Raw genomic sequence first — 23,378 nt, 5'->3', positions numbered from 1 at the left:
GGAAGGCGCCAGGTCAGGCAGGATCCGAAGGAGCATTTTCCTATCGGGGATGGCCTGATGCAGGGACTTGTGAAACAACCCGGAGCGGGGAGTTAGTGTAAGGCGTGGGCTGGTGTTTCACCGTGTGGCACTGTCAGGGGCTCTGGGTGCGGCAGTGTGGAGGTGCAGCCCTGCGTCCGGACCTTCACAGGCAGAGCAAGCTCAGGGCCAGCGTCCTCTCATCAGGAGTGCACTGCTGTCCTGAGGGGAAAGCTGGGCCCGGCGTTCCTCTTGCCAGAGCGCAGCCAGCCTAGGACAGCAGGTCGTACAGGCAGCTGACATCAAGGTGGGGTGACAGAAGGAGAGAGGGTCTCACTCCTAGCCAAGCAGTGCCTCTCGCAGACCAGTCTTTTTTTTCTCTGTGATGGGGTTTAAGTTGCACTGGGCTGTAACACTGCACAGGGTTTGTTGCTGCACCTTCATGTCTGGAATAGTTAACAATAACTGACAGGAGAGCAGGAGAATTGATACAGGCTTCCCTCCTTCCTTTCCTTCTGCTTCTCCTTTATCTTACACACAGCTTACACGCAGACCTGGCCCTAACCGCGGCACATGGACCCATCTGCAGGCCTGGATGTGGTGTAGCGTACACTCATTGAAGGAGGAGCTTGCCCTGTGTTACTGTGTCTCCTCCAATGTGTAAGGCTTCAGGTATCAACAAAGGGACAGTGGCCAAAAGACACTCAACTCACCTTAGGGAGAGACGTACCTGAGAGCCACTGAGAGCACAGACCTGACTTTCAGTACTCTGACTTGGTCTGGAGAAGAGATGACTCTAGGGGAGGCTGTTTCTCACCATCAACAACAGAAGGAGCTGACGAAAGGTTAAATGAGCCACTGAACCCACTGACTCCTACTTCAGCAGTGCTAGGGGAAAGTGGGGAAGGGTTTATATGCTGCACATAGGAGAAGATCTAGATTCCTGGAAGATCTAGGGAACTAAAACCGGCTCATTTCGTGATTAATAATTGAAATCTTTAGAGGGCAAATAAAATATGCTGTTTAGCGTTCAGGATGTGTTCCTACGATGTTGTGGCTGTTAGGAAGTGTGATTCTGTTTTCTGCTAAGCAGAATGCTAGAGCTGTTCAATAATACCTACCCAGCTCTAGGAAATTCAAGTTCTAAAACAAGGTGAAGTCTTCCCTACTTCAATTTCTAGAACAGAAAGGTCTGCATGCTCTCTCTAGTAGCAGTCATAAAAGCCTGTATGGTTCTGGGAAATCAGATACTGATTTCTTATGGTCTAGGATACTGTGTAACCAGTCATTAAAGCTAAGGCTGGGTACAAGCTGTAGTGGTAAACAGGCATTCTTTATAAAGGGAATGATCAATCTGACCTTTTTCAGATACCTCTTTTAGGATAGGATTAGTAGTGCTGTAGAAATGTCTCTTTCTCTTCACTGACAAGAGGAAAGCAGGGTGACTGGTTCAAATGTCAGTATTTGCATTGTCCCACTTAGTGTGTCAGATCTGCTTTTAGAGTACAAAATCAGTGCTATTCTGAAAAGTACTTGATACATATCCCTGTGGATAGTTTTTAAAGGAATTGTTTCCATTAAAATTGTTTTTCCAGTGACACCTCTTGTGCCTAAGAAACTCTCCATCATGAAAACTGTTGTGACTCTGCCTAGCAGTCATGCTGCAGCTGGCTTGGAAGGGAGGAATATCAGGACATCTGAAGTGGAAAAGAAACAGGTGAGTAATGCAACATTCAAATACACAGGCAGGATATTTGCTTTCCTGATGGCTTCTTTACCTTATTTTTGGCCTGAAATCTCTTATGTGGCTATTGCCTTACTGGTATGGAGAACAGTAATATGAGGAGGTCCATTTAGGAAATATTTGCTAGAGAAACATCAGGAGCAATTGCTTTGTGTTTTATTTGATTCAGTTTCTCTCCCCTTCCTCCAGGCTATCGTCTTGTAAACTAAAATTGAAACCAAGCTAATAAAGCCCTCAAGATGCTTTTGTTACCTCTGAGGGAAAAACGTATATTGTAAAAAATACTCATGAAAAGCATGAATGACTCAGTTTTCCACTTGCTTTAATAACCACAATGTGTGAAGAAGAGAATTTATTCAGTTGTACAGGCTGTAGCTGTTCATTTTGTCATGTAGATGGAATGAGGTGCTATGAAAAATTCACCAAAAAGTAGCTTTCTGAGGATAGAATTTTTTTGTCATGACAATAGAAGGTCATCTTCTTGGCCAAGGGTGAGGGAACATGTGGAATCTGCCAAACACGTGGAATCTGCCTAACATGTGAAACAAAGACTTCAGATCACTTCCCATTTAGGTGTTATTTTCTACTGCTGTACACTTTATCCCTTCATTTTTCCTAGTGAACACTAGCACACATTTTTTTTCCCCCTTTTTAGGCATTATCTGTTGCTTTTTGGTCACCTTAAATAAACCTATGGTCCAGCCACCCACCTGTTTCTGTTCACTAACTTCTTGGAAACTGACTTCTTATGTGAAGCATGGTGATACTTGTCTTATCAATGACTTATCTGTATTAGTAAAAGTTATTATCGCCATAACATTACACTCAAAACCCCCTCTCTCTTTTAGTGCTATCTAATTGTGACTGTTCATATATTAAATTGTAAACCTTTACTTGGTGGCTGTGGTTTTTCTTGTGCTCGCCTTTCCTTGACTGCACCAGTTGTATGGTCAGTACTGAAGATGCTGATAGCTATTTTCATGTGATCACTTTGACCATAACTGTTGAATAAGGATGTTTGAGAGATGCATACTCAGTGTCCTTGCTTATAGTGGTTTATAATATTTACTTACTGTTATTGAGAAGTTTCTGTGAGGGTATCAAGCTCAACTTCTAAGAAAAGGAGGTAGTGTCAGGACAAGTGGGCTAACTGGCTTGTTGACTGATATCTTGTAATAATTGTACTCTTGAAGGTCATTGGATGTTGGGAAAAAACCATGCTTTATATCATTCTGGTCCTCAGGGCAATCACTTGCCATTCTAAATAAGCAGAATAGTCTGGAAAATCCTCCTTTCAACAACAGTGTTCTCTTCCTTCCCACGCCCCTCCATGGTCTGATTGCGGAGAGTCTGTGAATTTTAGAATTGTTAAAATACACAACTCAGTGTGTTTAGTAATCTTAGTTGAATCTACCCCACAGAGAAATGTAATAATTTTTTTTGTGAGATAATAAGAACTTTCTATGAAGTAATGTGTATAAAACATTCTTCCTTAAAATGTAAAATCTTTTAAAAGATAAGTGCATGTCATTGTCTTCACTCTTGGTCACAGAGTGACAGAATGGCTTGGGTTGGAAGAGACCTTTAAAGTTCATCTAGTCCAGCCCCCCTGCAATGAGCAGAGACATCTTCAACTAGATCAGGTTGCTCAGAGCCCCATCTTTCCAGGGATGGGGCATCTATAACTTCTCTGGGCAACCTGTTCCAGTGTTTCACCACCCTCATTGTAAAAAAAAGTCTTCCTTTTATCTAGTCTAAATCTCCCCTCTTTTAGTTTAAAACCATTACCCCTTGTGCTATCACTACAGGCCCTGCTAAAAAGTTTGTCCCCATCTTTCATATAGGTCCCCTGTAGGTACTGAAAGGCTGCAGTAAGGTCTCCCTGGAGCCTTCTCTTCTTCAGGCTGAACAGCCCCAACTCTCTCAGCCTGTCCTCATAGGAGAGGTGTTCCAGCCCTCTGTTCATTTTTGTGGCCCTTCTCTGTCCATGTCTTTCTTGCGCTGAGGACTCCAGAACTGGACACAGCACTCCAGGTGGGGTCTCACCAGAGCAGAGTAGAAGGGTGGAATCACCTCCCTTGACCTGCTGGACACGCTTCTCTTGATGCAGCCCAGGATACGGTTGTTGGCCTTCTGGGCTGCGAGCGCACATTGCCGGCTCATGTCCAGCCTTTCATCCACCAGTACCCCCAAGTCCTTCTCTGCAGGGCTGCTCTCAATCCCCCCAGCCTGTATTGATACTGGGAGTAGCCTCAACTCAGGTACAGGACCTTGCACTTGGCTTTATTGAACCTCCTGAGGTTCACACGGGTCCACTTCTTGAGCTCGTCCAGGTCCCACTGAGTGGCCTTCTGTCCCTCAGACATGTCAGCTGCAGCATGCAGCTTGCTGTTACCAGCAGTTTGCTGAGGGAGTACTCAGTCCCACTGTCCATGTCGTTGATGAAGCTATTAAACAGTACTGGTCCCAATAGGGACCGTGTGTCAGTCTTCTGTTTCTCCATCGTTCATCTCTACAGTGAAGTGACTTACCTAGAATTACACTGCAATTTGCAAGCAGCAGTTAAGTTAGAACTAAGATATTCAGAGTTCTTCATCAAGGACTGCTAATTTCCTAAAACTGTGATGTAGGGGTCTTTGAGATAACATTATGAGATGACCAAACCCCAAATTCTTCCTAAAATCATTTGGACGTCAGTCCTGGCTAAAACCATACAAAAAACCTGTTAATCTTCTTAGATACAGTAATTAATGACTATTTAATTTATGCTACCTGGTAGCATAAAGGAATGGGATGCATTGAAAAGAATATCTTCTCACATTCCAGTGAATGTGTGTGGTCTCTTTGTGGGCCAAGAGATTACTTCCTTGTATACACAATCGGTTTTCCACAGAAATGTCCACACTTATTTTAGAAGGGCACAAATCCAAGCAATCTGATTAGCTTCCTGCCAAGTTGTCTAGATAAATCATACAGAAAGTGCCTCTCAAAGCTGAAGGCCTGCTGTGGAACGGCTGGGGTATATAAAGGAGGGACAATTTTTCCTAGCTATGTTTTTGTAAAACATTTCTTATGAGTGCAGCAGGGTTTTCAAGAGGAGTAAGACTGAGGGTGGTTGGAAGGATAGATTTCACAGACATTGGAGGAAGAACATACTAGCCTTGAGTGGCTGGTAAAAATGTCAGCTGCATTTCCATCTGCCTGTGAATAAAGGTTTACAGACAGATAACTGGCATCAGAGCATTCAACTCAGTGAACATTGTGAAGAAATGCCTATTACTAGGAATTGGTGAAGAGATTCATATCCTTTGTGAACTGATTTGAGCCTTTGCCTGAAGCCTTGGCTAAGGGATTAAGCTGATTTAAAAAAAAGAAAAGAAAAGAAAAAGTTCAAATAACAATTCAGATCTCCCTTTTCTTATCATGTTTGTTTGACACCCAAGGAAATGATAATGTAGTTTTAAAAAATCTTATTCCTCTGAGATACCTTGTATATATTTTCAGTTTCATATTGTAATACCAGTTTAAGGAATGGCATTGTAAGAATCCAGGCTCTGGGACTCTGGTTTGAGAGAGGACACTGACATCCAGTAGGGCTTGTGCTGGAATCAGTGCCCCTGCAGTGTATGCACCACAAAACTCATCTTCCTTCATAGGCCAAGCTTGAGGCATCAGACTTAGGGTCTGCATGCAGAAAACATGGCGTTGTATGCTGGTAAAAGTAGCCTAAAAGCTAATTCAGAAGAGAACGCTCAGGTTGGTCAGGTGACCTGTGGTAGTACCTGCAGATGTACTACAGGACTGGTACCTCTTCTCCTGATAACATGGCCTTGTTCAAACAACTTTGTTAAAGTTTGTGTGATCATTAGCAGTGAATTGGTGTTTTATGGAAGGAAAGATGGTGGCTCAAGTTGGAGCACATGATTTGGCTCTGGTATTCTGTATTTTTTCCTGAACTCCTGTCCAAGAGACAAGCTGTTTTGAAGCTTTTATGTGACAACTGTTGAGGCCATTGATGGCAGTTGTGTTATCTATGATGCTAGATACATTTTTTGACAGAGTTCTTAATTCAGTCATGTTTTGACTTCAATGTGTTGACAGAAATGTCCTCAGCTTGCAATGGTCCAGGAGGCTGGACATAGCACTGCAGAAAGTGGTGATGTGAAGGTCTGTGAAAACAGCAATTGCATCGGGAAAGGTATGTTCCAATATAGCAAATATTCTCATGCACACCGAACAGTAAGATACAGCAGGCTGCATCTACACTGGAGGAGCAAGGGCACCTACCTCTTCTAGCAAGTGTTACAGAATAGTACAAAGTGACCGAGATCTACGCTGCTTGGGGCTATTTCTAGAGTTCCCACCACGTGTGAAGAGACAGTATTCCACCTCTTCCAGTGTAGTTAACTGCTAGTGTTTAATCTAGTACTCCTTTGGGTCCCATCTGATGCACTAGTGGCCCTAAAACATTAATTTCTCTATGACTTTTCAGTTTCAGAACCCTACAAATAATGTAGGGTTGTGCTGCAGAATGGGCATGGGGTATGTATTAAATGGACTGTTAGATACATGAGAGTGCAAGACATGCAGAGATGGTGGGGTCTTCTTCCTCCTACCTGTAGGGAAAGGTAGCTGGAGTATACTGTCCCTAGCACTGCCTCTGGTTTAATCTGTGGGGTAGCTGGTTGATTTGCTCTGAAAGATATCCTAGGAATGGATGGGCATAAGGGAGTGTGAATGATCAGGTGGCTGGAAAACAGGTGGGTTGTGAGGAGCTAACCTGTGAAATAATACAGGTATTCCCAGACTTATTTGACTATGACGCCATTAATTAAATAATAAATATTTTGTTGTGTTCTGTCTTGGACAGATGATTTGTTTTGGTGATCTTGCTGTTTCTGTGTATGATGGGTTCTTGCCAGTCAGGGCCTGATTCATGCTTATGTAAAGACAGCAAGAAACAACTTCATTATGAATCTGGACTTCAGCTCCTGTAGAAGTTTGGGCTACGTGATAGATTTATGTATTCCTTTGTTGTTCTTCGTGCAAATAAGACTCATTTCGGAGCAGTTAGTAGCAACAGTGTAGGGATTAGTCACAGCGTTTCTCCTCTTGACAGCAAATGAATACAGGTATCAGAGATACTGGTTTTTATCACCTGCTTGTTGATCAAGTGGTTTGGTGTGACAATACTGGCTGCTTACCACATCCTGAATCTCATTTTGGGAAGTGACACAGGCATGAGAGAGCTGAAATCCTATCAAAAGTCAGTGATATCTGCTAGTACCCAGGCAAAATAACACAAAATGGTGTAATGAAGCTTAATTTCCACTAATTAAAAAGCCTGTTCTGCACGTTTGTTTGTCTGCGAAGTAGGTGAATAGAGCTGAAAGCGTGATCAATATGTATTTGAGATACATGAATTACTCATGAAAGAAGAGAAACCTGAAATGAGTTACAGAGGTGACTTCATCCTTTACATCTTACTGTTCAATACCAACTACCAATGTTAAAGAAGAAAAACATTTTCAAAGTGTTTTGGAAGTATTGCCATTCATCCAACTGTTACAGTTAAGTGCCTATTATCTTACTTGACTGTGTTCAGGAAAATTTGGTAAAGTTTTCAAAAAATAACCAAAAATCTAGATATTATAAATATGGATTTTTCTCTAGAGAGAAATCTCATTTCGGTGACAGTAGACCTTTTTAGGGACAAAATGCAGTGTTACTATCACATTGGGCAAGTCTGAGAAGGTTGTTCCTGGAAGCCTGCTTGATTGTTTAACTCCACTAAATTTTAGATATAGAAGAAAATCACTGTAGCCTACTTCTTGATCATCTTCAGTCTTTATTTGAAGGGAGAGAGGGTACCACAGCTGAGAGGGGAAACATTTGTTGCCTGGCAAAAAAGAATTTTGGATTTGGGAAGAAGATTCAGCACAGAGTAGAGAAGGACTGTAAAATAAGTTCTCCACAATTTGTCATTGGACTTCCTTATAGGATGTGTGTATTTTAAGTTACTGAGTACAAAAACTTTGTCAGTGTTGGATTTTTTTGAACAGAGAAGGTTAGTTGTAGAGATAAATACTGTCTTCTGCCCCTGAAACTTTTGATATTCATTCTAAATACTCCTCTCTAGAGAATAATTCAAGAAGGGAGAGAAAAGCATAGAAATATGAATCTCCAATTTTTTGCTCTGCCCATTAGAGCAAGATAATTTGTTACACGTAAAAATCTAGCATTAAATGATTCATAGTGGTAATGGTCTGGCTTTTTTTTTCTATGATGTTTAGGAGTCCTTGCAGCATAATGTAGACAGTGACCACAAAGGATGACTCTTCTGCTTGCTCATACCTGTATTTGCTTTTGTTTCTCGCTTATGTGTTGTTACAAGCTTAGTGTGCTGTGGTCAGAGTGCGTGTGCTTTAAAAACCTTTTCCTGTGGTTAGGTGTTGAGGGAGGAGACCTTTTGGTGGGAAATTAACACCAGAAAGCAAAAAAGTTAATTGGGGCATGGGGGGCTTTTGAAGTAGGAGAGGATATATGAAACATTCTGCTACTAACAGCTTTTGACAGAAAACTAACGAGAAAAAGACAAAACCCCCCACGTTCTGTATTGAGCTGTGGTGCAATTTAAACAAAATACAGTGGACCCCGTTCTCTGTTCTAGCTGACTAAACCCATGGAAGTTGGAAAGAGGTGGTAAAAGGTGGCTTTCACCTAGTGTAGTGTGTCTAGTGTTTTGAGCGTACCCAGGATAAATTAGACCCTTCTTGCCTCCTCTGGACCATGGAGAGACAAATACAGTAAGAATATGAAAGGCTGAGACCTGAGAAAAAGTGGTGGTGTTTTGTATTACTGATTTCTATGTGATGAATGTTCAAATACAGGATGCCGAGAGGAGACCCAGAATGAGTTTAGAGCTGTTACCACGATGAAGCCTTCCATGCCACTGGAGCCAGAAGTGAGGCTTCATATTACTGGCTTGCGTAACGATTACTGTAAGTTATTTTCTGCTGTGTGGTGGTTTTTGCAGAGACTGGGAATTCTTATGCTTGTTTCAAGGAAGATGGTGAAGTGTGCCCCCTTTACATAAAATGGAAACTCTGGAGGACATATGCATGATGTTATTTCTCTTATAGGGATGCATTTTTGAATACTGTCTGTGCCAGGATGGAGACATGACTGATCAAACACTAAAATCAATACTGTCTAACTCTCATGCAGTTTCCTTCAGCTGTAGATCTCAATACAACTTCCAAATCAAACCAATATACTTACTTCTGCTTGAATAAGTTAAATGTTTCAGCCTTGGATATCTAGCAGCCAACCAACACAGCAGCAACTCTGTTGAGCAGACTTTGAAATCTCTTGTTTTGGGAGACATCAGTGACATTGTCTATATAGTCTGGATGATAGATACCTAAACTGTCTTTGGTGGTGCACAGGCAAAAAATTAAACATGTGCAAGTTACACATGAACACACATGGATCTCTGGTCTACAGCAGCAAATACATGTTTTAACACTTCGAAAGATCTATGAGTATGTATGTGCAAGTGTTCATAATTATCCCTCTGGAGATTTTTTCAACGTATCTGTGCAAGTATTCATGTATATCTATGCACAGCACAAAGGTATGTTTGTATGCTTTACACTGATTGTGCACAAGGTATGTCCCAAGACTAACAACATTAGTTTTGGAAGTGATTTCTGACTGCAACAACCAGGACTGTAAATGACTGACTGATGGATTCAACTGTTTTTCAGAGTGTTTTTAGTTGCCAAGATAGGATGTCAGACCTTGGCCTGCTGTAACAATCTTCTGTGCTTCAGGGGTCATGCAAAATGACTTTTAAGCTGCCCTAAATGTTCAGCTGAGGATTTCCCTTGACATGGGAAAATGTCCTGGGTTGGTATTAAATGTAGTATACCAACTTCTTCTGGCCTACGTGACATGTCAGGCTGTTTGGTGTTGATTGCTGTAGTGACTTGCTTTGCCAGGATCTGTAAGTGCAAGGTGCCCAACATCATGGGCAGTGGCAACAGTATTTCTATCATACACTTGCTGAGGAAGCTCTGAAGGTGAGGAGCAGAATTTCCCTAATTCCTTTCTGTATTTCGTTTCCCTATCTTGTGCAAGGTTGTGGTGGTTTGACTCACAGTGGGACCATGAGGTTCTGCACTCACTCCCCCCACCTGGTGAGATGGGATGGGAGTCACAACAAAGGGGGCAGGGATTAGGAATGAAGGACGGGGACGGCTCACTCACCAGTTATGGTCGTGGGCAAAACAGGCTCAACTTGGGGAAGAAAAATCAATTTAATTCATTGCAAATCATATGAGTAGATAAAACAATCACATCTTACAACACCTTCCCCCACCCCTCCCTTCTTTCTCACTTCAAATCGCTTTGCTCCCAGTTTCTCTACCTTCCCCCCTGCCAGCGGCACAGGGGACAGGGAATGGGGTTTCAGTCAGTTCACCTCTGCCGTTCTTCCCGGCGTGAAAGTCCAGGAACAAGATGTTCCAGCGTGAGCTTCCCATGGAGTCATGGACCTCTTTGGGCTCAGCTCCTGGCTGCAGCATTGGGCATCCGCGGGCTGCAGACTCACACTTGCCCTCAGGCTCAGCTTCTCTGCTCCAGCCTGGAGTCCTCCATGGCCTACACGTTGGTCTCTGATCTGCCATTGAACCTCCGTGGGCTGCAGGGGCCTTTGTCTTCCACTCCATGTGGAAGAACTGTGTGTGGGTCTCTCTCTTTTCCTCTGCCAATGAAGTTCTCTCTGTGTCTGTCTGTCCTTTGTTTGGGCTGATGGTTGTCTTTTGTTAGGTCAGTGGCCTCTCCTCCAGGTTCACCCCCACCTACTTCTTTTCAGGACAGTCCTTCCCCTCACAAATATGGATTGGCAGAGGCGTTTCTCTAGTGCTCATTGTCCCAGCCTGGGCTGGGGGTGGTGTCGGGGGGGAGTCCACTCTTGGAACCAGGGGAGCTTTTTGCTCTCATAAGGTGGCCCTTCCCCCACTACCAAAAAACCACCTCCTCCGCCCCCCCAAACCCAACACAAAGGTAAATGTTATTATTAACTCGAGGTTGTAGAACAGACTGTAGCATATAGACTTTCTCCTATGTCTGTCTCAATAACAGGAATTTCCTTGTAAGGAGGGGTTTTTTTTGAACTGTGGGTCTTGGTGGAGGAGCCTCTTTTCTGGTGGCAAAAATTAGAGTGAGTGATGTGGTCATCCAAGATGTAGGGTGATAGATTAAAAAATTCTAGTGGCGAAGCTGTCAGTCAGATCCTGCTGTGCAAATGTACCAGTTTGTGGATATTTGTCTTTTGAAGACCTTGGCTTGTTAGAGATACTCTGCTTCATGTACAAGGAAAACTTGCTAGTAGTGATTTCATGAAACCATTCTCTTGAAGTTTTTCCATAGCTATTAAAAAAAAAAGCCTTTCTCACCCAAACCATACTGTCCCTAATCCCATCCAATTACCTGCAACTTTTTTGCAGTAATTTTTAGTAGCTTTCTTCTAGATCTGAACATACTGGACTGGAGCCTTGAAAATGTAATTGCTGTTGCTGTAGGACCTGCTGCACACATCTGGAATGGAAGAACTCTTCAAACCATTGAAAGCATTGATTTGAATTCCAGTTCCAAATACATTTCATCTCTGGCCTGGATAAAAGGAGGAACTTGCCTTGCAATTGGCACCAGTGATGGAGAAGTGCAAGTACTAGATAATTTACTTTTTAAATCTTTCTCTGTCTTTAGCTAAAATGGCCACAGGACAATTTGATACTGATTTTTTTTTTTTTTAAGGAAGCAAATGAAAAAGATTGGGTAAACTACAGAAGAACTCTGGTGGAGGCAGTATATAGCACCTCCCTGTAGTGCGCTGCACCTTATTGAATGGCTTAGTGACATCCAGTGTTATCTATAGGTACTGGAGCCTCTGAAGCCCCTAAAAAGCTGATAACTGAATTAATGCTTCAGTTGTCCAGAGATAATCAGATTTTTTTTCCACCAGTAAGAAGAATTCTTTCATTAAATTATTTTACTCAGCACAGGGTATTTTTTCTCATCTCTCTCTTGCTGAGATCACTCTAGTGATCAATGCCTTGAGAACTCAAGCCAAAACTCTCCTTATGGATTCACACATGAGAATTTAACTTCAGTCTGACCATAAGCATACCTCTCAGTCTCCTGTCTTAGGGCAGTCCTGTTATCAAAAGATTTTTGTGGGACTTTGACTGAGATACTAGATAATATGGGAACCTACCTGATGCAGTCCTGAGTCAGCAATCTGAAGGTACTGAAGGCCAGTACTTTCTAGTATGGACTTCCAAATACTGACATGTAAATAAACAGCTTTAAACCCAGAGACGTGCGTTCCCTTCAATCCTGTCTGACTTCAGTGTCACTGATATAGGTGCCAAATTTGGAAATACTTGTCTTACTTGTGAAATAAATGAGCTTGAGGTTGTCCATATGTCAAATCAGAACTGGGCAGTGGCTTACTTGCAAACAAAGAGAAAAAAACCCTGTTGTTGTTAAATTTGTATTTCTTGTTTGTTTTGGATTGGCAGCTGTGGGACATTGAAACCAAAAAGAGGTTGAGAAATATGTTTGGTCACTTGTCTGTAGTTGGAGCTCTGAGCTGGAATCATTATATTCTGAGCAGGTGAGTGGTATAGTATATTCCCAGAAGGACTCCTGCTGCTTTTACTTCGATAAATGTTCCATTTGTTTTAGCTGTTTTCATTGGCTTTGCTCAAAGGTGATTTATACTGTCCATCTACTTATCAGCCATCTCAGAAATCACATGTAGATTTACTGTATGGCAGAAAATCAGCCCAAGAGGATTTAGATTGCCTCTTTAGTCTGTTTCTTACTCTCCTTCCAGAAAGCTGCCACTACTTGCAGAGATTTACTTTCTGGTTTTGTGCGAAGCCTGAGCTTGAATAGATGTTGTATCCAGTGGGTCTGAACTCCAAAAATCATAGCCTACCTGGTGCTGGAGAGAGGGCACATAGTTTAAACTGCCCCTCCATTGAACATAGAATCATAGAATGGTTTGGGTTGGAAGGGACCTGAATGATCATCTGGTTCCAACCCCCTGCAGTGAGCAGGGACATCTTCAACTAGGTCAGGTTGCTCAGAGCCCCATCCAGCCTGACCTTGAATGTTTCCAGGGTTGGGGTTTCACCACCCTCAGAGTAAAAAAAATTATTCCTTACACGTAATCTGAATCTCCCCTCTTTTAGTTTAAAACCATTAGGCCTTGTCCTGTCACTACGAGCCCTACTAAAAGGTCTGTCCCCAAGATACTTGGCATCAATACTGCATCTGTATTTTCAGAGGCACAGCGAAACACAGCTGTTATGAGTTGCACACCCCTCTAGCTGTATGTCTACAAGGGAAGGCCAGCTCATTGTTATGCACAACTCAAGGGGGATTGAAGTGGTTGAACTTTGCTTTGTCAAAGGTGAATTTTACACCAACTGGAGAATATTTTATATGTAGGAATCATTTCAATCTGGGGGCTCAGATGCAAAAAATTAAGTGTAGCCTTTTGTATTTTTTTTCCTCCTACTTTCTGTTTCAGGTCTTTGAATAAGACTTGAAGGGATTGGAGGGAGATTTGTTTATGATGGATGCTTCTACAATTTTAAAATCATGTGGTAGTCTTCTGTTTTACTTATATGCAGAGATAATAGCAAGGGCAAACTGACTATTGTTAAACTGAAAATGAAACTAGTATCTTTGGATAGGAACACTAGAGGTAGTTCTATTTTTATTTCATAAGATGCTCTGGCTTTTGATTGTATTTGGTCTACTGGGTGGAGTGAGATCTAAGGATACCAGCTAGAACATCCTGCCAATGCCAACAATATTACAAGGAGCATTGGTTTCGGTTTCAATTTGCATTTCAGCTTGCCCAAAGGAGAGAAAACATCAGAAAGTTAAATTACAGATCTCTCTGAGTAGAAATTAATGATGAAATTCAGCATGAAGCTGTGAGCTACAGTTATGGTTGACAGATTAGCTTGAGATAACTTTTATTTCTTTTGCTAGGGTTTGAAACTAACCAGTTCATTCTAACATTAGGGCAGAGATAAAATATCAGTATAAGTAGAAAAATTGACATGGAGTTGATACTAATAGTTACTAAAATAAGAGTAGCATTCTTACAGCAAATTTCACTGTGGACGAATCACTCAACTTGCATCTGAAAAATCTTTAAGAACCAGTATGGAAAAGTTGCCAGTCATTATTGCCTTAACTTAACTTACTGCAGTCATGTCAGACATCTGTTTCTCAGGTACCTAGAAAGATGGTATTGAACTTTTCAGTGTCATCAGAATAGTTGAAAGTGTGAATTTCCAGCAGGAAGCTATTCTGTTTAGTCTTAGGTGTAATGTAAGGAATATACTTAGAAAGGCAGGAAAAGAAAATGAGCTGCAAGGTATTTTCAATATTTTCAGTTCAACTCTGCTATCGATGTGCAAAACTCATATCTGAGAGTTAAGCTGTAACAGTAGCTGTGCTTCCAGGCAGGGTATTTCTTACTTCCTTTGGTAGACTGGTAATACTGCCTGTAGAACCACCTATCCATTTCCTAATAGGCAGTCAGCGCAACATTGTCAAGCTGTGCAGATTTTTGTTAAGCCTGGAGGTGGGAGGGAGAAAGGGACAAGGGGAGGGAAAGAAGCAAAGAATGCACTGTCACTTACTAGTAAGACCTTTCCCAGAGCAATGCACTTTCACCCTGCCTCTTTGTTGGGAATGGAGTCGTGTCTGGCCTTGGCAAAAATAATCTTGCAAAACTATTTTTTTATTTAGAAAGAGTTTATGATAGATGGTTTCACAGTTGAACAGGGTGCAGATTATCATAGAATCATAGAATCATAGAATAGATTGGGTTGGAAAAGACCTCCAAGATCATCAAGTCCAACCCCTGATCCAACTCCAATTACTATATCATGGCACTAAGGGCCACGTCCAGTCTCTTTTTAAAAACCTCCAGGGATGGTGAATCCACCACCTCTCTGGGCAGGCCGTTCCAGTGCCTGATTACCCTTTCTGTAAAGAATTTCTTCCTAACATCTAACCTAAACCTCCCCTGGCGGAGCTTGAGCCCATGCCCCCTTGTCCTATTGTTGGTTGCCTGGGAGAAGAGACCAACCCCCACCTGGCTATAACCTCCCTTCAGGTAGCTGAAGAGAGTGATGAGGTCACCTCTAAGCCTTCTCTTCTCCAGACTAAACAACCCCAGCTCCCTCAGCCTCTCCTCATAGGACTTGTGCTCAAGTCCCTTCACCAGCCTCGTTGCTCTTCTCTGGACCCGCTCCAGCACCTCAATGTCCTTCCCGAACTGAGAGGCCCAGAGCTGAACACAGTACTCAAGGTGTGGCCTCACTAACGCAGAGTACAGGGGAAGGATCACTTCCCTGCTCCTGCTGGCCACACTGTTCTTAGTAGCATGCAATGTGGTGTATCTTCAGGGAAATGGAAACCATGAAGGAAAGCAGGTATTCTGCTTGGCTTGAACTGAGCTGCTGCTTGGCTCCTTTCTATTGTCAGCTACCTCTACAGTCAGAGTGTGCTTTTGATAGTTGGTTTGTGTTTCCTTTTACTGAAGTACTGTTCTTCTGCAGACACATTTCACTCTGATGTGGTTTGCTTCTAAAACCACTGAAGAAACATCAGTGTTATGATGTAGTTTGTCTTCTTTAACGTTAAACCCACACTGTCTTTTTTCATCTGCAGTGGTTCGCGACTAGGATCTATTCATCACCACGATGTTCGGGTTGCCCAGCACCATGTTGGGACCCTTTGCCAAAACAAACAGAGCATTTGCAGCCTGAAATGGTCACTAGCCAACCAGTTGCTGGCAAGTGGGTCTAGTGATGGTATACTGAATATCTGGCCTAGTGACCCTGGTGTGAAACTGCAGTCACAGCCACTGACAACCATACCTCATCCCTCAGCAGTTAAGGTATATGGAGAAGGAATGGTGCTTTTCTATATTCTCATGAAATCACATGATGTTGATGTGGACAGTTAGGGAATTTTTCAAATGATCTTGCTGATTTCTGAATTTCTTCTCCCCTGACTGTGATGCAGTCAATTTTAAGACCAGTTCTCCTTTTGCTGAGTCACAGATAAGTTTGCTAGGGCTTTGGTCAGGAAATTTTACTGGATTAGTAGGCCTTTGTAGATAGAGTACCAAACAGAAATAAAATTTACAACCTTCTCCTCTGTTTTGCACAGGAAACTTTGGTGGTGCAATACTTAAAAGTTAACAAACAAGATCTTTCAATTTTTGAAGTTTTGGAAAAATCTCTCCTCTGAAATTATTTTAAATATGAGGTTTAAATATGAGGTGCAGGACATACATGAATAGAATAGAATCATGTAGAATACGAGGTTTGTTTTGCCTTCCTGCCCATATTTTCCTGTCATTGTTGGTAGCACAGAATCCAAAGTAACAAATTGAAAATGAGGCAACTTAGATTCTTCATCTTTACGAAGTCCCAGTCTGTGTGGAAGAGACAGGGGAGTGGAAGAGTCTGTGTGGCCTCAACAATAAAAGGCAGGGGAGTCCAGCTTTTATAAGCTGTTTATCTTTCCAGAAAAATCTGAGGCTGGCCTGAAGTGCTGGTGTTAAAAGAGTCAGAGGAGGTTATTGAAATAGGTGTAATTCAGTTCTTACAGCTTTTCATTAGGTAGAGTCTAGGCCTCAGACATATCCCAGAAATATCTCAGAAGAAACCAGGTCTCTTGTAAGCCCTGTAAGTCACATTGCCTAGGCTTCTGTGATGGCTTGGCTTAGGCAGTAGGAGTCTGTCCTGCTGGATTCTTATGGCACTGAGGTACCAGTGGATCTGTGGCCTGTGAAGAGTAAGCAGAGAAACTGTAGTTTTATGAGCATATGTGGGACAGTGTAGGCTACTGTGAAGCAGTGGGAAAGGAAGCAGCATTTGGAGTTTTGGGATTCTATGTTGCTGTGTGTATATGGGGGAAGAGCATGGTGTAGGGTGAAAAAAAGCCAAAAATACATTCTGGGTGCTTGTTGTAGTTCATTTTTCCAACTAAGCTTTTAAGCAAAATCTACTTTGTTTTTTCAGCTAACTTCCTAGTTTTGTGGTTTGTTTTTTGTTCTTTTTTTTTTTTTTTTTTTTAGGCTATGAACTGGTGTCCTTGGCAGTCCAAAGTCCTTGCTACAGGAGGTGGAATGAAAGATGGGATTTTGCGTGTCTGGGACATAAATCGTGAGACAATCATCCAAAGTGCAGCTACAGATTCTCAGGTGAAATGATGAAATGTCTGCATAGTTAGGCTATGTTCTTCCTGTATAGCTGTGCTCATTTGGCAAACTCCCACTGACTTTGAGGGTGGTTCCATGGTCAGAGGAACAGCAGGATTTTCTCTGGAAATGCAATTGCGCTACATTCAGCTCTGCAGTGTGTGACTGGACTCAGAAACAGTTTGTTGTTTCTCTTTCACTACTTCTGTCTCCACACAGAAGTGATTGAAGAGGAGGTGGTCTCACAGCCAGACACTTCTTATCATCTTTTCCTTATTGGCAATAATAGTTTTGGCCAAAACTCTTGATGTGGAGAGAATGTTGAAGGGAGGGAAAATTCCCAGAGTGCTGGAGTGAGAAGAGGAGTAAGAGTCAGAGGGCAGACATCTATCTCTGGAGTTCTGGAGTTTGAATATTAGGAGACAGAGCAACAGATTCTCAGCTGGAGTAAAGCAGCATAGCTATTGATTTTCCTGGAGCTTTTCCTCAGCTTAGCTGAGGATGTATTTGAAAAGCTTTGGTTTTATATTGATGGGCTGTTACCACATTTAGATAGGATAAGGCAACTGTACTTTGAAGCATTGTAAGGAATGAAGTGATCCTTCTAAATAAGTAAATATTCTGCTGAGACTGTTTCTCAGTAGCTTGTTTAAATATTATAGGTAACAGTTCAAATCTACTGAATGGTGCCTGTTGACTCTTTCTAAAGAATTTTAAATTGCAATAGATTTGTTCCTTGCTCTGGTTACCCAAAACCAGCAAAGTGATGACTGGACAAGGCCTTCCTGGAAATCAGATGAAAATATGGAAGTATCCCACGCTTATCAATTCATCAGAACTCTATGGCAAGTATTTCAGTTAATGGTTTGAACTATTTCAGTTAACTGTTTGTCTAATCAATGTGTTTTTGGAAGTGCATACCTTGTGCATTTCTGTAAAACAGAGTTAAAAAGGCAGTCACCTACACAGCCCCCTTCTGCCTACACACATGCATTCATGGGCACCGTCCTGATGCATGGAATGATAAAGGTTGACTTATTAAGATAATAGCATGAGCTGCTTTTGTAAAATTCCTTGGTTTTAATGATGGGATTCTTTCCCATAATTTCTAAGGCCATCCCAGGTGCAGGATATGTATTTCCACTTCTCCCTACAGCTTACTAGGTGTGGACTGAGTGTGCTAGTGTCAGGTTGCTTCCAGTATATTGTAGGCTGATGGCCTTCTAGATCACTCAAACTAGATGTGGCTCTTCAGTTTTATAGCTCATCGTGGAAGGATACTGATCCAACTTCCTAATTAATTTTAAAATAAATCTCCATGTGCTATTTAGAGCTGTCTGGGTTTTAATGGATGATTTTGTCTGTGAAGCAAGGCAGTGGAGCAATACACTGCATTTCTCTTGTACCATGGTGGCAGCTAGAGGAAGTGGAGTTTTCTTGTGGCTCTGTGTTGGTCCATGGAGCTGTAAGACTGTATTACACATAAGAGTTGTTCCTTGCTGTTAAGTCGTCTTGTTTCTGGTGCTTGCTGTCACTCCTATCCACTGAGTTTTACTTATTTCAGTGTTAACTGAAGTGATCCAATAGAAGGATCTGAAGTTAAAAGAAAAAACAAATTACAAATTACATTACAAAACACATTTTCACAGCTATGATTTTTTTTTTTTTCACACTTACTGACAAGATACGGCCAAAGAAACTTTGGATTTTTAATCGAACAGCTGATATTTACAAATACTTTATGTACTCTATTCCTACATTTGAAGGTATTTATTAAATTCCTGATTTATTAAATCCCAGCTATACTGGGATGCTGTCCTTGGAACCAGAGACTTGTCTTCTACACTAGCCTGTAAAAGGAAAGCACAAGAGAGTCAAAACAGACGGATGGAAAAGACCAGGCAGCAGAGACATATGTGGATCTGATTATACAATGCTCCTTGTGTAAGGCTGCTTGTCTGTGCTGCTTTTCCTTCCTTATTGCTACTCTTTACATACAACTCTTAGCATCATGTCCTGTGATGTTCTGAGAAATGATCTGGAAAGTGACATGATCATTAGTTTTAACTAGTGTAGCTTGAGGTTTCTCAAATCTTTGTAAGTAAGTCTTGAATATACTGTTTGAAATGAAACATAGATTTACTCTTACCTTTGAGACTAGTGTATGGTGTAAAACATTTACCATGTAAGTCAAATGCATTGGTAATTTGGGGAAGCTAGAGGGTTACTTCTCATCCTGTTTCCTATTTGGTTTACTTACCTGCAAGAGGAACTGATTTTAATTAACAAAAATACCAGGTAGTTGTTACATAAATTTATTCCCACTTATAAAGACTCTTACAACCTTACTATAAGCAATTTAATTTTGGAAGAAATTATGAGTGTATCAAAATATGTTCAGAAAAAATACTGTGATGAGTGATTCTAAATCGGCCTCAGGCACCCTTAACCTTATCAGTTTTACACCCAGAGAAATTAAGAGATAAATGTCTGAATGTTATTGTTTAATCCTCCTGCAAAATGCTGAAGACCTCATCTGACAATGAAGCACCATCAGCTACTGTTGAGCACTTTACTAATTGAAATTGACTATTACTGGGCATATTGAGAGGAGAATAACAGCTGAAAGGTAGTAACCTTTTTGTAGCACTGAGTCAATTTTTGAGATACTACCAGTAGAACTATTAATCTACTACAAAAAGATTAATTTTGAATGTAAATGCCCTCCCCTTAGGAAAGTTGTAGAGGATCAAAGAAAACATACAAGCAAACAAAATATGTAATTGCTTTGAAAAGTATATCTATGAGATCTTGAAGCAATGAAATAAAATTGAGACCTCTCCACTCAGAAAACATGGAAATTAATAATTTCAACTTTTCTGATTTCTCACCATGCCCCTTCACATCTTTTTGACTGAAAATATTAATGAGATTTCAGTCAATGGTGTGCGTAGTTTTGGATGCCTCCAAAGACTACATCTCCAGCTCTTCTTTCAAAGTTGTTACAGACACTGAATGGAGACAGTGTAAAAAATTTGCTGAGTTGTAAACTCATGGTCTTAAATATTGATGAAGATCACATACACTTTGGTAACTTGAGAAGGAGCGAAGCCTGAAAATTAAGCTCTGCTGAAATAATTTAGTGTTGTTGTCAAAATTCTAGTCACCAGGTTTAAGTGGGTCACACAGTACTCAGCACTACAACAGCAGATATTTGCTTTTAGTCACAGTGTCTCCAGAGAGCTATTGTAGCAGCTTTGCAAAGTTAGGGCAGACTATTTACAACAGTCCTATGGATCTTCATCAGGTCCCATTGTGATAACCACCACAGTTTCAGAGGGCTTTACAGTTCCTCACATGTTATTACTCATAATAATATTATTTTGAGCTAGAGAAGTTCTATCCCCACTGTGTTCATGGAGAACTCAGGTATAGATGATGGGAGGACATATGTCACCTACATTCATTCAAGTCGGTCGCCCAAGTCTTTATACCTCCACACTTCCTTTCAGCATCTAGTTCATTTCATCAGTTTTAGATGAGATACACTATGTCTTTTCTTTTTTTCCCCTTGGGTGACTAGCTCAGCTATATGATTGTCAGTAACTCACCCAACCAGAGAAGCTAATGGCTGGTAACTTAGAGTGAAAAGGCTTCAAATTTCTCATGCCCCTGTATGCCTAAAAACCTCATGTTTTGCTTAGCATTGACATTGTGCTAGATGATACAGGAGAACGGAGGTAAATAAAGGTCTCAGCAGTCTCAGTTTAATACCAAACTCCTTCTGCATGTTCAAATTCTGATGTTTCTACTGAGGGAGATACTTGTATAACCAGATTAATGAGTTATGTATGTTCTTTGTGCTGCTAGACTGGAGTAGTTTCTGCCTTTCAGCGTCTGGCTCCCAGAATTTAGTACAGCTACAGACAAACTCAATATGCAATTCCAATAAATTATTTGGTGGGATCACTGTTAAAAGATCTTCTTAACAGTAATAACTGAGCAGCTGGAGACACTGTCTCATGATTGTTAGTTCAGCTGCAAACTGTCTGCAAGGCTTGTGCAGCCAGATAAGAAAGTTCAGCAGTGAGACACATTACCAAACACAGATGGAACTGATGTTGTAAATGCAGTGGAGAATCAAGAGTTCGAGTTCAGTGTTTTCCTTTGACAGAAATGTCTTCTCAATGTGGTGCAGTCCTGACAGTTAAAGCCTGGTCCCCCATAAGACAATATCGGCCCTTTCTTAGTGTGAAAATATTCTGTAGATAATGCTAGCTCCCCAAATCCTATGTAGCATTTTGAACTGCTACAGTAAAGGTGGAAAAAACATACTGTGAGTGGGGCTGGTGAAAGTGACTGACATAATCAATGTAGAATGGTGATGTATCTTTCCTTTTTTTTTGTATGCACTTTATTTTACAGGTCACAAGGGGAGAGTCCTAGATATAGCCCTGAGCCCAGATCAGAGCAGGCTCTTTTCTGTTGCAGCTGATGGAATAGCTTGTCTGTGGAAATGCCACGAGTCTGGGGAGAGCAAGCACAGCAGCAAGGCTTTTTCTAATGGTTATCTGAGCTCATTCTTGTGACTTCTTTTCCTTGAAAGCAAGTGATTAAATGTACTTAGCCCATTCAATAATTCAAAATATGTGTGTTCCTTCCAATGAAAACATGGCAAAAGACAATACAGTTTTTTCAAGAGAAAGCAATTTTCCCCATCAGTCCATCATGTGAAATGTTAGTAGCTTGTCTTACTTACCCTAGAGGAAAAATATTCTAACTCTGAAGAATAACACTATATTTATTTTCATTAAACTAGCAAGCATGGATGGAATCTACTTTGTGTCAAGTGCCAGTATAAAGTCTTAGATCCTGCTTTTAGCGATGGTTCTTGTAAGTAATTTTACATCATCTTAGCATCCCCATTGGGAACCACATGCCAATTCATGTAAATTGCCTTGAATCAGTCAAAGGCTAGGATCAGCAGAAACCAGTCCAGGGGACTGTACTGTTCTATATATCACATAGATCATGGTACCAAATCTGTTTAAATATTTCTAGACCTCTAATTTAAATGTATAACTAACTAAATAGAAATAATTTCTAGGGAATTCTTTATTGCTTGTGTAGTGGTAATGGTAACTAGTTTAGTTAGTAAACTGTCTTTACTGTATTTTTAATTATTTCCTTTCTGTAAACCCACCTACTATGTTTGACAATGAAAATATAAATAATTGTGTAATAATTCTGTTATTATGCATAATTGTGTAATCAACTGGTTAATAAACCAGATGGATATAGTCAAAGAAGCGTGCTGTTTGGATCAAACACAACGTTTAGTTCATTCATTCCTTAAGTGTACCAGTTTAACTCTGGGTGTCAGCAAACCTGGCAGCTATTACCCTCTTATGTATCTTATTTAGTGTGCACAAGGACCAAACCTCTTGGATTTTAACAGAAGTTTGCCTGTGTAAGACTTGTATCCTGTCAAAGCTAAGTAACGATGGCAGGACTGGTCTTCAAATGTAATTCAGATGCAACTCAGTAGTGCTATTCAAAACATGTTATATCCACAGACAGTTTTGGAGCTTTGCTTTCATGATTATTATCCAGAGGCAAGTGGTAAGGATTCACTCTTGTATTTGCATATTAAAATCCCTGTGAGCTCAGAAACTTGTATTGTTTGGATTTATTTATTTATTTTTTTCTGTTTGTAATTTATTTAGAGTATTTCCTGTAGAGGGGATAGAATGAGAGATTAGGGGAGTAGAGCAGTGTCATCCCGTGGAGAACTGTGCTGTGATCAAATGCATGAAAAGAGATAGGCAGTGTTAACAGGGGCAAAAGTATTTCATGGAAACGAATGTGAAACTGTCATGTCTTTGGTTCTCATAATTTTTAAAACCTCATCTTCTGCTGTTCATAAATCATGTGGTTGCTAACTTTAGGTCTGCAACGTTGAGACCACTCATCTTTTTTACCTAGTAAGGTGTTAATTTACAATAAATCTGCTACTAAATGGCTGGTTTCTGATGTCATCTTGTGTGGTCTTCAAAACAGGTTAGAAAGTGGGAGGGTTGATTATCAGTTGAGAAATGACTACCAAGAAGCTTACGTCTAAGAATGGGAAATAACTTATTTTGTGTCTTCTCATATGAGCTTGTTTGTTGCAGCAGAATTTATCAAACATTTAGAATCTGATTTAAATATTCAAAATAGTATTTTAAATAATTTAAAAGTTTTTCAAAATCTTAAAAACATTTTTTTTCTTTTGAATGGGAAAAAAGTAGTGGAATTACTCAT

The 23,378-nt window shown here is 40.9% G+C and overlaps 1 protein-coding gene across 1 annotated transcript; it reads left to right on the top strand.

The window, feature by feature from the left end:
- Positions 1-5,461: 5,461 nt before the first annotated feature.
- On the top strand, positions 5,462-21,839 carry CDC20B (cell division cycle 20B). Its single transcript, XM_029084342.1, has 9 exons — positions 5,462-5,518; positions 5,864-5,960; positions 8,653-8,763; positions 11,299-11,495; positions 12,352-12,446; positions 15,536-15,764; positions 16,953-17,078; positions 17,803-17,920; positions 21,501-21,839. Exons 1-9 carry the CDS (start codon positions 5,462-5,464, stop codon positions 21,662-21,664), a joined length of 1,194 nt encoding a protein of 397 aa, XP_028940175.1. The 3' UTR covers positions 21,665-21,839.
- Positions 21,840-23,378: the final 1,539 nt, after the last annotated feature.

The sequence above is a fragment of the Antrostomus carolinensis genome, unplaced genomic scaffold (genome assembly GCF_000700745.2).
Source record: "Antrostomus carolinensis isolate BGI_N321 unplaced genomic scaffold, ASM70074v2 scaffold3293, whole genome shotgun sequence".
In the NCBI taxonomy this organism is placed as follows: Eukaryota; Metazoa; Chordata; class Aves; order Caprimulgiformes; family Caprimulgidae; genus Antrostomus; species Antrostomus carolinensis.
Note: the sequence above shows the minus strand (reverse complement) of the source record. Positions and strands in the feature narration are given on the sequence as shown.

Bases quoted from the DNA above. Each gene is read 5' to 3' on its own strand.
- CDC20B (XM_029084342.1), top strand. From the start codon at position 5,462: ATGGCGTTGTATGCTGGTAAAAGTAGCCTAAAAGCTAATTCAGAAGAG. The intron at 12,447-15,535 runs GTGAGTGGTATA...TTTCATCTGCAG, and splicing joins AATCATTATATTCTGAGCAG to TGGTTCGCGACTAGGATCTA. The intron at 17,079-17,802 runs GTGAAATGATGA...AAATTGCAATAG, and splicing joins GTGCAGCTACAGATTCTCAG to ATTTGTTCCTTGCTCTGGTT.